Source organism: Rhinichthys klamathensis, unplaced genomic scaffold (assembly GCF_029890125.1).
Source record: "Rhinichthys klamathensis goyatoka isolate OS25496 unplaced genomic scaffold, OSU_Roscu_1.1 h1tg000076l_1, whole genome shotgun sequence".
In the NCBI taxonomy this organism is placed as follows: Eukaryota; Metazoa; Chordata; class Actinopteri; order Cypriniformes; family Leuciscidae; genus Rhinichthys; species Rhinichthys klamathensis.
The window spans coordinates 556,108-574,322 of NW_026606618.1; the positions used below are offsets into that span (position 1 = coordinate 556,108).

At 36.3% G+C, this 18,215-nt stretch overlaps 1 protein-coding gene across 3 annotated transcripts in view; it reads left to right on the plus strand.

The window, feature by feature from the left end:
* LOC130085185 (cytosolic carboxypeptidase 4) overlaps positions 1 to 18,215 on the plus strand; it is a 257,663-nt gene that overhangs the window by 211,724 nt on the left and 27,724 nt on the right. For all 3 annotated transcript variants that reach the window (XM_056250800.1, XM_056250801.1, XM_056250802.1), the window contains exons 20-22: positions 2,578 to 2,707; positions 6,439 to 6,570; positions 7,680 to 7,856. In XM_056250800.1, the coding sequence (XP_056106775.1) occupies positions 2,578 to 2,707; positions 6,439 to 6,570; positions 7,680 to 7,856 (439 nt within the window). The remainder of the gene's footprint in view (positions 1 to 2,577; positions 2,708 to 6,438; positions 6,571 to 7,679; positions 7,857 to 18,215) is intronic.

An 18,215-nucleotide genomic window follows, 5' to 3' on the forward strand; every position in this document is an offset into this window, starting at 1 on the left:
ATGAACTTGCGCTCCCTGGGCGGTTCAGCGCAAAAAAGGAGGCGTTTTCCGGCGCAAACAATCCCTTTTGCTATTTTGCTGTTCCATAAAACAATTGCGCCACTGACCAGAAAAAACTAGTCAGTGGCGCGTTGCGCGTTGTTCATTATGCTATTTTAAGGGCGCATGCTTGGCCATAATCAATGTAGTGTGTGCACAACGCGCATACACTTTGATTCTCTCAACTAAGCAGCAGTTTTCATTTTTGCAAATCATACATTATTACGATAGATAGATAGATAGATAGATAGATAGATAGATAGATAGATAGATAGATAGATAGATAGATAGATAGATAGATAGATAGATAGATAGATAGATAGATAGACAATTTATTATAAAAGCATACATGTAGCTTACACATTTACCCAAATTATCATACGCCTGTTTAACAGAAGTTCATTTGGGTGGGTTTCTCCATCCCCAATGTCAATTCTCTTTGTTTTACGGCCCTGACGAGAACGTTGCTCTCCTCGGCTGTGAACCGCTCCTGGCAAATCCGCCGTTATAATAGGAATCCGCTTTCGAACAAGCGCGCCTGCTCTTAAAGGGAATGTGAGAAGACGCTCTGATTGGTTTATTTCACGTTACGCCCAAACCACACCTATCAATAATAAAGCTAATTCAGACCAACCCCTTTTAGATTTGCGCCTGGCGCAAGAGTCATTTATCCCGCCGGGAAAATAGCAACAGCGCCCAAGACCCGCCCACAAAGTTACTTGCGCTTTGCGCTTGACACTTGCGTTTTAGATCGTTAAAATAGGGCCCAATAGCTTGTCCTGGGTCGACATTTCATTCTGTAACGTTTGGCAGTTTTGATTTATATGCCGTTTAATGTTGATGATCGCGTTATTTTACATATGTATTTTTTTAGTCCAAATGGATATTGTGGGATATTGTGTTTTGCGGTGGTCATTAGACATTCTGTTCATTTGTTAATTGGTATTGGATGATGTCATTTTTTATTTATTTTAAATAGTAAACCTGGAACTATTGTGTTTGAATTATATTTGGCCTTTGAGACCAGGGTTGCTTTGGGCTACTGCAGAATGTGTCATGCACTGCAGTGCACTAGGTGAAATATTGAGAAGTAGACATTTTAAAAGCAGGATGTGTTAGAGGAGCTGTCAGTTTTCGGAGAACCATAAAAGGGGACAAAATACTGTTCCACCTCTCAGTTGTCATCAGACGCAAGAGCAGAGAAGTGTTCATAAATTATTCCTGGTGCCCCAAAAAAAAGAGAGGGAAAAACATGAAATTCCTTGATGTCGTTCATTCCAAAAGCCTCAGTTTGGTTAATCAAATATTTACGATCTAAATATCAGGCAATTGATACATAATGACACAATGAGTTGGAAATCCGAGTCAGAAATCGCCTAGTGTAAACGTGGCTTGAACAGACAGACAGGTAATGTTGATCTATTTTTGTGTGTGTGTTTTTTCTACGTAGGTTCACTTTAAACTATAGACAGCTGTTGGGAGGAACAATTTTCTTGCCGTTTCCACTTTGCTGCCCCCTGGGGTACTTTGGAAACTTGCCTGAACAACCGTGCTTTGTCGCCTACAAAATACAGTCATTTCCTTGTCTCCAGACCCCTCGAATATGGCATTTTTGTTTACCATGAAAGTCTCTGGAGATTCTGGCTTTTTGCTCAAACTTATTCAGCAGCGAGCCACAGCTTTTCAGAGGGTTGTATTTATAGTCATGCGATTCTGTTCTTCCTTTAATTTCTAATACATCTAACAGCATCTTAGTTTAATCGCTGATATCCTTAGAAAAAGTCTGTTTGAACAAACTGTTCAGAGGCAAAAAATAAATAAAAATGCAGCTTCCATCTTTTGTTTTTGCGCAACCATTATCAATGTCTGAGGAAAACAACCACAGAATGTTTTGATGCAAAATATTTATTTTCAGGTGCCGATTGTGTTTTACTAAAATATTACATGCTTCAGCTCATTACAGATCAAGAACGATGCAGAGAAATCATCACACGCCACACGGGGCACCTGTGATCAGAGAGCAACAGTCTCGCTCAGCCATTTCAAACGCGGCCTATCAATTTGTTAATGTTTGAACATTGTGTCTTATAATTGGCTTTCAGGAAATGAATGTGGGGGAGTCTATAGTTGGCAAGCTGCCTCCAAATGCCAGTAGGATTTTGTCTGGAGATAAAGCTCAGCTGCTGCTCGCTCTATAATCAACAGACTGGTTGTGTGGTGCGCTAGATAGCTCTGTTCACCGGCGACCTTTCAGTAACCTGTAAAGGAAGACGCTGATATGGGAACGTCACAATTGCACTGGTTTTAATGTTTACACAGGTACACAGACAAGCACAGAGAGAGTCAGATTGGTTATCTTGTCTTAAAACAGACAGGTACGCTGAATCAGATATTGGATTGCAAATTCAGATGGTTTTTGATGTTTCTTTGATCCATGGAAAAGTGTTAAAGTGCTCATGAAATCCAAATAGGACTTTTAGTTAGTTTGAAGTTGGCTTTCTGTTCTTTTGTAATCTCTCTTCTTTTCATTTATTTCAGTAATCGCTGTTCTCTCACCGCTGAGGATCTCAACAGACAGTGGCTGAAGCCGGACCCTAATTTGAGCCCCACAATTTACCACACCAAAGGCTTCCTCTATTACCTCAACAGCATAGGCAGGACTCCGCTGGTAAGTTTCCATTAAATATCACTGCACTGTAACTGACCTATTGAGTCCTAAAGTTCCATGAGGGGCCCGCCGGAAATTGCTCCATGATCTTGAAGCTTTCCGCTTCTAAATGCAGGTCAGGGGCGACCAAATCCATAGATGTGTGTTTGGTACGACCGATTTGGTTATTAGACCATACAGACTGAAGAAGGAGGCCTCTGTGGATCTAAGCACTTCAGTGTTGATCAGAAATGAATTAAAATGAAATTAATTAAATGAACTGTATTGCAAGTGATGAAATCATGTCAGAAAGACTGACTTAAATGTGTGACTAATTAAGATTTTTTTTTAAGAAGAGTAGAATAGATACAGGGCCGTGCACAGACATTTTGAAGGACAGTGGCTTAAACCAAAAAAGGGGGCACTATAAGGAGTTTGACTGACAACATACAAGATGGTGACCCAACCCCCCTCCCCTCCCCCAATTTGAGTTTGACGTATAAACTATCAACTTAGGGATTATTAAAAGTATATTAATTTAGCTAAAGTATTTGTATCAATACTATGTGTCTTTTGTGCTGGTTTTACCCCGTGTGTAGGCTACCTCCTTGCCACCTCATACATTAATACGATTTTTAAACTAACAAACCACCTTTATGATTTATTTTCACACAAAATCTGTTGCTCCATCAATTTTCAAACATATATTTTTCTGCAATCATATGTGAAAAGCAAATGTTAGGGTGTTCCTTTAGCCCCATTGTAACCTAGCTAATATACTAAGTTACTATTTATTTAGATCAGTGTTAATTTTGACAGCAAATTTTGATTTAGTCTTAGTCTTTTGACTAAAATGCCATTTAGTTTTAGTCATATTTTAGTCATCTGAATTGTTTTAGTTTTAGTCAACGAAATACAATAAGGTTTTAGTCGACTAAATCTACAGTAGATTTAGTCGACTAAAATTTAATGGGTTCAGTGTTAAATTGTAATGCATTAATTTAGAATTTCTCTAAAATGTCCAAACCCATTATATATTCCCGTAGAAAACATCTATTAACCTGATAATATTAATAATTTTTAAAGTTTGAACATGCAATACAGACACATATTTAGCACTGTGACATAAAATAATATCTTAAAATTAAAGTCTTACATACATCATTCTTTATTCTTTCAAGCAGACATATTTATTTGTCTGAATTAAATCTAATTAATCCTTATTAAAGCTATTAAAGAGCAGTGAATGCTTTTCTCTTTTTATTTTGTTGTTTGATTAATATTAAGTGCACAGACGGCATTAGGTTTATTACGCACTGTCACTTTAAGACCGAGTGTGCAGATCCAATTGCACTGATGCACATCCGATATTCTCACAACTGTACGTTCTGTAAAGACATAACTGACTGCGTTTAAGTGAATAATCTCCAAAACGGACATTTAGACATAATGATGTGTATTTGTCCATTCAGACGCGAAAGAGAGCTCAGTTCAGTCCTTGCGCGCTGCTCTGTCTATGTGCAGGGCTGCACGCGTCGGGTTGTGTGTGTGTGTGTGTGTGTGTGTGTGTGTGTGTGTGTGTGTGTGTACGCACAGAAAAAAATACAGAATAAGGGCCATTGCACACTGCGTTTTTTCGTATTCGGGATTCGTTGGCTCTGAATTGTCAAAACACCATTCAAACTCCATTCAAACTGCTGGCTACGGTTCGATTAGATTTTTACCCAATTAGATTTTTTTATGACGGACGAAAGTTTCGGAGGCAGTGTGCAAGTGTGATTGACATAACGTGAGGTCGTATTTATTTTTTAACGTGCGAAAATTCTGGAGCTATAACATAACGTTTTTATGGAAATTCTCTGGAGGGTTAGGGAGGGGGCGAGAGGGGCACCTCAGCTGATGAGGGCAGAAGGGCAGTGGCTCTAGCCACCGGGCCACCCCCCTGTGCACGGCCCTGAATAGATATATAACCATTGCTCCTCACTTACAAAGATTTAGTTTTAAATTTAGTTAATTTAGTTTAAGAGTCCTCAGCCAACTGATAAATTGAAACTAGGGCTGTCAAATTATGTAATAATTCAATGACAAGACGACGGACAGGGGTATATTTCTATAATTCTCGAACTGCATAAATTATTTAGTGTTTTTGAATTAAATTAGTTGAGTAAAGGATTCAGTGACTCACTCATACAGACAGTCACTTGTTTTGTTCCTGAATGAATGAATGTTTTTGAATGAATCACTTCATGAAAGGATTCAATCACACACTCATGAAGACAATTGGTGTGTTCGACTTAAAAAGGTTTTGAACGAATCCCGGATGAAACAGCTTTTTGAAAGAATCAGTTAAGTAGATGATTAAACAGCTCATAAAGACAGTCCCTTTTTCCTCAATTGTATACTATCTGCCCTATATAATATTCAAGATTGATAATCCAGTGTACTATTTTGTGTGTATAGAATGCAAATTGGAACACATGGAGTAATCAGCATTTTGAGCAAATCAGTTGTATAAATTATAAATGTCACTTGTTTCTTTCCAGAATGAATCTTTGAAATCATTCATTTGATTAAAGGATTCAATGATTCACTCATAAAGAGTCACTTGTTTTGTTCCTGAAGGAATCTGCATTTTGAGTGAATCAGTTGAGTAAATTATGTCATAATACACTCATAAAGTTTTTGAATGTCTTACTAATAAAGACAGTCGTCGCTGCCACCTACTGCCATAACTATCTATATTGCAGAAAGATTCACGGAGTTTTAGATGACCTCTAGTTCATGTCTCCTAACAAAATTAAGAGCTTTTTTTATTTTTAGTCAGGTCTATTCATAGTCTTGTCCAGTTCCTTTGAGGTTCTTCTGATGCTGTTAAAGCACTATAGAATAGCATCTATCTTTACCTCCGTCCCTTTCCACCCCCTGTCCTTTTTCAAAAGAAGCTTCTTAGGGGGGAAGTCAGGGGGGAAAAACAAAGCAACAGAAGTAGGTTCGCCAACACTTTAGAGAGAATACACTATTAAAGATGGTCAAGTAACATTCCAGTACAACCCAAACTGATGCTTGCCAAAAAAATTAAATTAAATAACGGTTTGGAACTGATGGAATGTTAAAATATTTATCTTAAAATAAATTATGCAATTAAGTGAATAAAAATCATTCAGAAACGACCATTGGCAGGCCTGTAATTGAGTGGTACTGACCTTTTGCGGAGAACATTAGCGAATATTCTGACACAATTAGCCAGATTTACATATCAATTATGCCACAATTCATAATTGATCACAGTAATAATTATGCAGCGTAACTGGTCAAAGGAACGTTGTCATTTCTCCAAAACCTACAATGGAAAAAAATGTGACTTGTGCAGTTAATGAATGAGGATGGAGTCCTCTTGTGGAGCCTTTACAAAAAGCTGACATGCATCGCTATGCACTGTCAACCAATTAGCGGTAACAAGAGACCAAATTTGAATTAGAGTCTAAACTCAATGCATTGTCTTGCGTTTTATTCCCCTCATCGTACGCATATGTGTGTCTTGTCACAAGATTAATTATGTTTCGCTCGGCCTAAAGTTAACGCCGTGTTGCTGTCGTGTCAGGAAAGCTAAAAAAAGACGTTTTGTTTCCACCTGATGTTTGACCTCCTTGTCCTTGGCTGTTATTCACGCACACAGACGCACAAATACAACACAATCTTGCCATTTTCGCTCTATGTCTTTTGAAAAACTGCTGTGTTATCACATCCCACAGGTGTTTTGCGATTACCACGGTCACTCCAGGAAGAAGAATGTGTTTCTGTACGGCTGCAGTATGAAGGAAACCCTGTGGCAGTCTGGATCTCCCATTAACACGGCCTCCCTAAAAGAAGACCCGGGATACAGGGTACACTCACTGCCTATAACAAAGACATTCATACATGAGATCATCTTTAATATCTCAAATGTTTCTCCTTGATGATAATAAGATAAAAAGGGAGAAAGTGGTGAATTTTTGTTTTTGACCCTTGACGATTTTTGTACATTGCTTGGTTTTTGTTACCATGTCATTGCGCTTGGTTCTGCCCATAGAAAAATCTCATTGTCCAAGAGGATATTAAACATAATATTCATAATATGTTCTGATTGGCTGTGATTTGCGTCACATTGCTCAGCAGATTTTCAAACAGACCCAAGTCTAAATAATGTCTCAAACTATGTCTCTAAACAGTCTCTAATGTTCACCAAGCCTGAATTTATTTGATCATGTATACAGTAAACCAGTAATATTGTGAAATATTTATATAAAAATGTATCTAAAAAGTAATTTATTCCTGTGATGACAAGCAGCCATTACTCTAGTCTTCAGTGTCACATGATCCTTTATAAATCATCTTATTATGCAGATTTTTTTTTAGAAACATTTCTTATTATTAATAATGAAAACAGTTGTGCTGCTTTATTTTTGTGGAATGTTTTGTTTTTCATGTTTTGTAACATTATAAATGTCTTTACTGTCACTTGTGATCAAATAAATCCATTTTTGATGAATACAAATATTAAAGTAAAAAAAAAAAGTCTTACTGACCCCAAACTTTTGAACGATGGTATATGTTATCCACATTAATTTCACAACTCTATCGTATTGTACGTTCATTCTCATTTGTTTTTATTTGTATTACTCCTATTTTAGGAGAAACATCTGAAACAAAGTTGATTTGTCAATGTTACAAAACTGAGTGAGATCTCTCAATAACAGTTTAGTGCCCAAGGAAGTTTCTCCCCAACATACAGGCTGTGACGAATTGAGTGAAAGGATAGGCATGTAAATGCGTATGTAAAATAATACAAATATGGCATCGCTGGCTGCTGTCTGTCTGATGTCTGCCATATATGCAAAATAGTCTTTTTAACTAAAAATACACAAAACTAGAACTAAAAACAGTGGAATAAAAATGCAAATACAATGAAATGCATGATACTTTTTCAAACCGTATGCATTGTTTGTATTGACAGACCATCGCAAAAACTCTGGACAGAATTGCACCTGCGTTCTCCTTCAACAACTGCAACTATCTGGTGGAGAAGTCTCGGGCGTCCACAGCGCGGGTGGTCGTTTGGAGGGAGATCGGTGTTCTCCGAAGCTACACCATGGAAAGCACTTACAACGGCTGTAATCAGGGCATCTACAAGGTTAGCCATTTCAGATGAAAGGGTTCACGAAGCGGTTGTGCCACTTTTTCGTGCCGAATTTTAGTGCAAAGATCGCCATCTCATTCACTAATGATGATCAAGTGATGGAGAAGAGTATTATAGGCTTCCACATATTCATACAATGTAACGTTTTAAAGGGATAGTTCTCCAACTTGATTAAGTTCTGTCATCAAGTTGTTCTAAATCTGTATGAGTTTCTTTGTTCTGATGAACACAAAAGAAGATATTGTTGGCAACCAAATAGTTTCTGGTCCCTATTGACTTACATAGTACTTATTTTTCATACTATGGAAGTCAATGGGAAACAGCAACTGTTTGGTTACACACCTTCTTCAAAATATCTTCTTTTGCTCTCAACAAAACAAAGAAACTCATACAGATTTAGAACAACTTGAGGGTGAGTAAATGACAGAATTTTCATTTTTGGGTGAACTATCCCTTTCATGTGGCTGAAACATACCACACTCCATTTTTAATCAGATTAGCTGCAAGCGCCTAGCTTAAATCTGACCTTCTTTTTATCCCCTGGCATTCTCCATCTGGCTTTCCCACAGCCATCCTCTTCTCTAATGATGCTGTCTGAAGGACCATCCCTCGTTTTCCCAGGTATTCATTATCTACTCATCCTCGCCCCATCTACAAGTTTAATAATCATTCATTAACCTGCTTATTTAGCCACATGCGGTTTTCGGATCGTAGCCTAGATACCTGCGTATTAGCTTCCCTGAGAATTAACTTCCAGAAGGTTTTTTTTTTTACTTTTTTTTTTACTTTAGTTTTTGCCTGGTTTGGTACCAGGTACAGTATAAGAAGCAGATGGAACAAATATGCATTGTGATTATATTGCTAATTTGATATTTGTTAATGCAAAATGATCTTGACAAACTGTACAATTGTATAGGAAGTAGCTAGAAAATATAAAGAAAATAGATACCTGGGGACATTACCCAAGATGGCCACTGAGTGAACTGGCTTGCCTTAAAGGGGTCATATAATGCCATTTTTGTACAAGCTAATATGATTCTTTAGGGTCTAAATTAAAAGTTTGTAATATACTTTGTTTAAAAATTCTCATTAGTATTGTAAGAAAACACTTATTTTACCTGGTCAAAAACAGCTCTGTTTTCAGCACGCCGTTTCAGTGTATATGACTTTAAATTATCATGAGCTGCGCTCACTCCGCCCCTCTGTTCTGTGCATACACCGTTTGTAACACAATAACCATAACGCGTTGTTCAGTATAAACGTGGAATTATGAGTTATATTGAGAACGTCATACATAGAAAACATGCCGTAATGTGCCCTGACTGAGTGTAAACCTTAGACGCATTCATTGTGAAGCGTGCAGCTAGCGATTTGCAAAGATTAATATATTAATATAAAGTTTAATAAAACGTTTCACTCACTTCCGTTCTTCTGGAGGTTCAGCAGGAACACGAATATCTGGTACCGATCCTTTTTAGCAAAGCTTCTTAGCAAATCCAGCTTTATACTGACCCTCGTTTATAAAGCAGTCTGGTGTGTGAAATGATTCGCGCAAACATGAAAGCATTGACGTTGCTCGTGGGGAATATTCCCTTCGAAAACAAACTCAGCCACTGCGTCTTCAGCGGTTCGGATTCAGGAACATTAAAATGACTGTGTTCATTATTACACCCAAGAACAGAACACCACAATCGCTTAGACGCCATTCTGCTCATAGACAGTGCTCCGGCACATCCACAATGACCGCGCCGGTCCGGTCCGCGCCGCGCAGACTATGATTGACAGCTACCTCATGTGCGAGGGCGGGTCTGTGTTGAAACGCTCCCGTCAATCAACAATCGTGGGAGGGGCGTCCGTTTTATTGACGTCACAAAAACGAACGGCTCGATTTGAGGCAGGGGAAAACATATAAGGAGATTAAAACAAAAACACTGGATGGATTTTTATCATTATATGATGTTTGTGTACAGGCACTGCCAACACACATTTCAGTACAATCAACTTGTAAAAGTGCATGTACCATTATATGACCCCTTTAAAAGGACTTGGTTTGGTACTTAGCTAGCTGAGCAAACAGTCATGTTGTACAGGCCAAACTTGGTAATATTAGCGATACTGGCAGATGGGATTTAGTCAAAGTAGAGTGATTCTAACGCGGTGACATTTGTGAACGTTCCGGGAGGTCTGGCAGCCCTTTAATAAAGGACAGGGTGCCGAATTACTCTTGACCATGGACTGCACCTCTAAAGGTTCTGAAAGTAAGAGGTTTTTTTTTTTTTTTTTTCAGAAAGAGCTAATGGTTGAGGAAAAATGTCTGATAGGAGAATGTCAGCTCTTGAGGGAGACATTTTATTAAGTTTTATCTCTTATTCCCAGTCAAAATAGGACTTGTAGCTCAAATAAAACAGACAGGACCTGTGGCAGCTAGCAGGTGGACAGATGAGAACAGCCCTATTCTTTCTCAGTAAGACAGGATTGACTAACAAGACCTTAGAGTTATCCATCCATAATTGTTTACTATCCAATTTTTGTTATTTTGCTCAATAACAGTTTTTTTTTTTCTTATGTGTCAGTGTTAGATATTCTCTGGCAGTCTGCCCAAAAAATTTCTGAGTCTTCTCCTGACTGTTGATGTTTAGTTTGTACTGTTCAATGAAGCTGCCAGCCAAGCACCAGTCAGGGGTCTGTTTCTCAGACTAGAGACTCTGATGTACTCCTTGTCTTGTTGTGCTTCTGGAACGTCCATGTCTCTCACTGTGCTGGTTAGATCCACTTTGCTGTCTTCTTTCAAAACAGTAGTGTGTGGAACAGCCTTGGTCTCTCAAAAGAATAACAAACTGTTTCTAGAAAAATCGGTTTATGTACTAAAAAAGACACTGTATTGATATATATAATATTAATAATAATAAATAAATACACACACTATATATATATATATATATATATATATATAGATATTTATGTATAAATATACTGTGTATGTATATATATATATATATATATATATATATATATATACACTACCGTTCAAAAGTTTGGGGTCGGTACGATTTTAAATACTTTTAAAAGAATTCTCTTCTGCTAACCATGGCTGCGCTTATTTGATTAAAAATACAACAAAAATCAGTTATAGTATTAAATATTATTCCAGTGTAAATCAGCTGTTTTCTGTGTGAATATATAGTAAAGTGTAATTTATTCCTGTGATCAAAGCAGCATTTTCAGCATCACCAGTGTCAGTGTCTTCAGTGTCAAATGATCCTTCACAAATCAGTATAATATGAGGATTTGATGCTCAAGAAACATTTATTATTATTATCAATGTTGAAACAGTTGTTGGTCTGTCAGTTGTACAGTTTTTTTTTTTTTTTTTGGATTCTTTGATGAATAGGAAGTTCAGAAGAACAGCATTTTGTTTGAAATATAATCTTTTGTAACATTATAAATGTCTTTACTGTCCTTGATAAATAAAAGTATTGATTTCTTTCCTCCAAAAAATAAAAATAAAATTCTCACTGACCCCAAACTTTTGAACGGTAGTGTATATATATGTATATATTGTGTGTGTGTGTATATGTATATATATATATATATATATATATAGAGAGAGAGAGAGAGAGAGAGAGAGAGAGAGAGAGAGAGAGAGAGAGAGAGAGAGAGAGAGAGAGAGAGAGAGAGAGAGAGAGAGAGAGAATGTAAATGGATTTTACACAAATTAAATATAAATAAAAAAGTCTAATTTTATAAACAGATTTAAAATTTAAATAAATTAACACAATTAAGTTTTGCATTTATTATTATTTTATAATTAATATTGTATATATTTTATGTATAAATGTATATTTTATTCGATTTACAACTAAAAGTCATTTAAAGTCAGATATTGTGTTTCCGAATGTCCATTGTCAGAGTAATCTGCATCCCTGTTGGTGTTTGAAGAGCGTATCGGACAATATGCAGGACGCATGAGCTTCTAAATGTGTATAGATTTGGACTAATGGATCAGAAAATCAGACATTTCATTACGAGCGGGGCATACAAGCGCAGCTGGCAGGCCAGATGTTTTGGTACATGTACTTTTAGCAATGGGCGGCAGCCCGAGAGTCTCTTGATTAAAAAGTCTGTACTAATATTCACTGCCGATGTCAGGAACCTGGCAGACCATTAGACTGTGGAGCCAATTCAAGTGGGCCCTCTCCGGGTCCTTTAATGTGAGTTAGACGAGAGTGGGAACGTAAAAAAAAAGAAAAGAGTGAGAGAAAAAGTGGGGAGTGGATAGAAACTCCCTCTGTTCACAGCTAATTCATGCCAATTAGCAGCTCAGACGAGCTCTGGGATTCGGGAATGGAGCGAAGCTTAATTACGTTCTCAGTCAGTAAATCAGAGCCCGGGTCATTCGGAGTAACGCTGTCTCTGAAATGTCATCACTGCCTAGCCGAATCCCTGATCAGATAGACAGCTACACCTGTACCATAAAAGAAACATCTCACTAAATCTGAGCTTTGGGCGGCAAGCTTTTTTTTGCTCTGGACTGAAAAGGAAGTGAAACTTATCCATTTTCCCAGATTGCCAATGACACCGGTAGGACCTTTTCTGACGGTCTCCCACTCAAAGCAGAGGTGTCTTTTGCCAAACGAAGGATAATCTTCAAAAGGAATCTCATTTGCATCACAAAGACGGCACCTTTAATCACCTTAGCTTTGCAATTTCAGACTGCCGAATGAAATTCCCCACTTCCTTTCCTTTGCACTTCTTTCTCTTCTAAACTTAATCAGCTATTGTCGTTTTTTTGAGGAAACACATGGATTAAGATAAACGAGAGGCGTGATGAAATTGGTACAAAGTTCGTTTAATTAAGTATGCCGAGTGCTACATTCTGATTAGGTTCAATTTAGTCGCAGCTAGGATAAACACTTTTGTCTCGAAACGAAACTGTGAAGCAAAGTTTGAATTTTAGCTTAGCGAGTCCTACAGGGAGTTTGCAGCAGCCGTGGAACATTTTTTAGTGGGTAATTTATCTCCTCAACTTAAAATTGACTTGTAATAGGCTGTAAATACTGTCTGATTCAATATCAGATGTTTAGACTTGGTATAGTTTGTTTGAAGGTTGGAGAAACTTTGAAAACAGAGCTTCAGTGCAGACATTGCTTTTCATTTCATGAAATTATATTTATATATATAACCTGCATTTTTTTAGGAAATATTTTAGTAGCTTGTTTTGGTGAGCCTTCATACATTTTTCGGAATTTATATAAACTAAAAAAAGAAATAATGCTAAACAAAACTAAATATTTTCTTTCATAATTCACATTTCTGTGTCTATATGTGAACAATTCATCAGTGCACATTAATCTAAATTTAAAAAAAAAGTGAAGCAACTTTCCTTCATGGCTGACATCATCAAGACCAAGATTTTGACCTAATGCCTCCAATCACCTGGCTCTATTCTGGCATGTATTTTTTTTACTTATCCAATCAATTCAAATCGTATCCCATACTGCAAAAATATGTGACATTATAGAAGGAAAATGGCTTGTGAGTTCAGTTTCATGTTCACTTTGGGATAAATGTGTCATACAAGGTGAATTGTGGATCAAGTGCGACAGGCCGGAGACATGAATCAGATTGACTGTTTGGATGGGCTGCTCTATGGCTGCCACTGAGAGGCATTTCCTAGACGATGACTGATCTGATAATTGTATTTCAGGACAGTAAGTGGAGTTATGACCCATACGATTTCCAGAAATTTAATTGGATCTCTTTAAAAAAAAAAGAAATAATGATGGCTACAGCCATTTTGAGGAACATATGCTCGAGACAGTAATTTGATGTTTGCAAATTGATTAAAGCAACTCTCATAATATGTGATTAATATCAAAGGACGGCTTTTAATTATGGCCACGGCAATATTTTGCAAGGCGCAGCAAACTTGAGGACACTGACTGTGCTGAGTGTGCAGGTCTGACAATCAGCTGAGAACTTCCATTAAATTATACGCCAAAGATGAGTCTATGGAAAAGTTTAATCTGTGGTTGTACCATGCAAGAGCTTTTTCAGGTTTAGTTTTTGTTGGTTGCTTGTCAAATCATTATATCTTATTCAAAGCCAGTTACGTTTTAGAATCCACCAGAAATATATATATATATATATATATTTTTTTTTCATACAATTACATACATGTATATATCATATTGTGAATAAATAATTATAAAATTAATTAAATCTAATTTATATATATAAAATTAAAATGAAAAATAATTAAAATAATACAATAAAAATTAAATGATTTACAAATTATATACATATAGTTTTCATATAATTACATACATTCATACATCATATTGTGAATAAAGAATTAAAATTAAATTAAAATGTATATGTAATGTAAATAAATAAATGAATAATAAAATAATATATATATATATATTTAATTCAATTATTGTTTTAAATAAAACAGTTCCTTCTTTTTAAGTGTTCTTCAGATGTTGTGAGATTGAAATCCTCATGCGTTTCGATGTTCGTCTGGACTTCCTCTCTCTTGGTTGTGTGATATGCGCTTAGATGTTCTGGATGCCTCCAGCGTCTCCATCTCAATGTTCTCCAAGGTGAAGGGAAAGCTAGCACTTCAAACGATGAACACCACAGACCTCTCTAAATCATTTCTGCAGGTCAGGCTTTTAGAATCGGATCTCTGTTTCCATTCACTATTCATCAGTAGCTGATGTTAAATGATGGTGTCATGCAGGAATATGAGAGGAAATGTCAGTTGCCTGGTCTACTGGAAGTGAGCATGGATTTTAAATGAGGATTCATTTCACACTGATGCACACCACGTGAACACACACACACATCTGGTTCACTATCTTTGTGGGGACTCTCCATAGGCTTAAAGTTTTTTTATAATGTACAAACTGTATATTCTCTCCCCTTACATTAACCCTATCCCTAAACCTACCCATCACAGAAAACTTTCTGCATTTTTGTTCTTATTTTACACTTATTCTGTGTGATTTATAAGCTTGTTTCCTCATGGGGACCTCAATTTAGGTCCCCGTTTAAGTCCCCACCGGGATAGATAAACAAGCACACGCACACACACGTTGGGTTTTCATGTTTTATGGGGACATTCCATATAATGATTTTTATACTATACAAACTGTATATTCTATCCAACCCTAAACCTACCCATCACAGAAAAAGTTCTGCATTTTTACAATAAAAAAAAAAACATAATTTAGTATGGCTTATACACGAAACATGGACTTTGGGATCTTTGTGGGAACATTTTGTCACCATATCGTACACCCTGAACACACACACACACACACACACACACACACACACACACACACACACACACACACACACACACACACACACACACACACACACACACACACACACACACACACACACATAGATAGACATGTCCAAGTAGGTTAAAAAAAGCTGTCCATAAAAAGAAGTCCATAGTGTAGAGTCTATATATTGAAAATGTGCAATTCAAAATATGCAAATAAACAACATTTTAGGATTTTGAAATATTTAAAACAAATGTTATTATCACATACTATGAAGGTTATAGCATAAATGGTATAGAAAATGAGTAAATAAATAATACATCTATCTATTTATTATTAATAATAATACATTTTTTTATTGTTATTATTTAAATTATACAAAAAATTACTTCAAAAAATGATTATTAGAATTGACATTGATATTGATATACTTGACTGTGAAAAAGAATATAATGTTTTTAAAAGTCAACAATATGCACTTGGATAAAAACGAGATGCAATGGCTCTTCCTTGGTGTCTCTGATTATTAGCATTTCGAAAGAAAATAATTCACATGCAGTATGTCAATCACAGCTTTCTAATTTGACTTTTTGTTCAAAGGAGAATAAAAAAAAAAGGTTCAGGAACTAAGAACTCATTTTGTCTCAAAGTATTAGATTTTGTATTATTTTGTATATTTTTAAGCACAATGTACAAACCATATTTATGGAATGTGATTTGAAAGGGTGATGTTTACTGGATGTGACTCACTTGAATAAACAGATGATGTTGCATGACCTTAATTTTAACATCTTTATTAATAATTCAATTTAGTTTGAGATTATCAATCTTTAAAAGTTTCTAGCTGAACTCACATCAGGAAACATATGGTCGATCAAAACCAACCCTGGGTGTCTTTAAACTTTCACTCCCAACGAAACACGGCTTATCTAGGACTTCATGAAAGGCGCATGTTTCACCGGGCTTGTTTCGAAACTCTCTATTATTTTATACATACATTATTATTTAGCATTTAAAGAAATTTATTTTGCTCATTTGTTGATTTTAAAATGAACAGAAACGTTACAAAATTACTGCCAGACTGTATTTGAATATTTTAATGTTGTGTGCCACAGACAGCAGTGATAAAACAATGCTGTGTAAATGCTAATAATAATATGCAGTAATATTATTATCATGCATAGATAGAATAGCTAAATAAATAGATTTTTCTGAGCAGTTTCTGGAATTTGACTAACTTTTAATTTCCCCAAAAAACTTAGCTTTTAATCACAGTATAAATGATGAGAAGCATTGTGATAAAAAATAATATTCCACTGTCAGATATTCCAGATATTTCTCAGAGGTCATCTTTATCCAAAGCGACTTACAAATGAGAACAATAGAAGCAGTTAAACTAACAGTAGGACAAAAATATGCAAGTGCTATGACCCTTCTCACTTTAATCTAACGCAGTACATGTAATTTTATATATATATATATATATATATATATATATATATATATATATAAATAGAATAGAAGAGAAAGTGTAAGAACTGGATCAAGTGCTACCGAAAAAGATGCGTCTTCAGCAGTTTCATGAAAATGGCTACGTACTCAGCCGCTCTGCATGGTTGAGTTAGGCAGATCATTACACCAGCAGGGAACAGTCAAGGTAAAGGTCCGAGAAAGAAAAACAGTAGCTTAGGTTAGGTTACTTTTATTGTACCCGTAGATAAATTTGTTTTACAGTGCAATGACATTCTATGGCATCCAGTACAAAACACACAATACAGAACACTCAAAAACATAAAGACAAGAAAATAAATACTCATACTTAGTAAAGTGCTCTCAAGAAAGTGCTCTCAAAACATTACATATGGTCTTTTTAAGATCATAAAACCCCTAGTACAACATTTCTGAAAAACCACCTCTACAATTTGTTAATCCTGTTAATCGCATTTGGTACGAAGCTGCTCTTATATCTTTCCGTTCTTCACCTTGGGACTTTATACCTCCTCGCAGATGGCAATAACTGAAACTCACTGTGCAGTCATCACCTTTGTAACTGTTTGGTATACAGGGATGCCACTCCTGGTTTTGACTCACCTATCAAACGGCCAGACCATTTTACTATCTGGTCTAACCGATTTTTTGCCTTTAAAGATATGTGACCACACCATACTACAGTGGCAAAGGACAACACAGATTCAATAAAAGCACGATAAAACAGCTTCATTATTGTTCGGTCAAGATTAGCTAATCAGAGTAGCTAATTTACTCTGTTACTCTTCTAGGGATTGTGTGAGAAACCATTTCCAGTGGTGCAGTGTTACAGTTTAGAACTAGAGGGAGCCGCTGAGTCAGTAACTCTGCTCCCATCGTGACTCACTTCATCAATGACACTGAGGCTTGCTAGCAGAGCTCTGATATGCTTGGGCCACTATTGGAAAACAGTTCCAAAGAGTTCTTTGCTAAAAAAAAAAAAAAAAAAAAAAAAAAATGTCCTGCTAGATTGTTTAACTACAAGTCGTAGCAACAGAAGCCTCAGGGGAAATAAAACACTTGGTTGAAAGTGGCCAGGTAGCCACTAGTTTGGCATTTGTGTGACTTGTCATTGATTTATGATTGCAGGCTGAAAGGAAGAAAGGTGTGTTTTGTGCGTATATGTCAAGAGGTAAGTGGGCGATGCGGCGCAAGACCAGACAGTTCATATGATATCATTGTCATTTGAAATGCAGACAGTGACATTAGCATGCCACGTGCTAATTAGCAAAGTAAGTTACATTCAATAAAATCATTCAAATGTACAAAATCACTTGGAACTTGGAAAAAAATGTAATTGGCCAGGATGGTTGACGAGTCGATTAGTGAAGTTTATCTAGATTTGATAAATTTAGAGATCCTGCGTTTTGTTGCATATAAATTTGTACTTAAACATCTAGGAGCAGAAATTGCGTTATTTTATACCTGCAAGATGTTAAATTAGCATTTGGACGTGTTGTTAGCTGTTAGCATGATAAATTCAGCTTTTCACATTCATTCATTCAAAAATGTTTGAACAAATCCA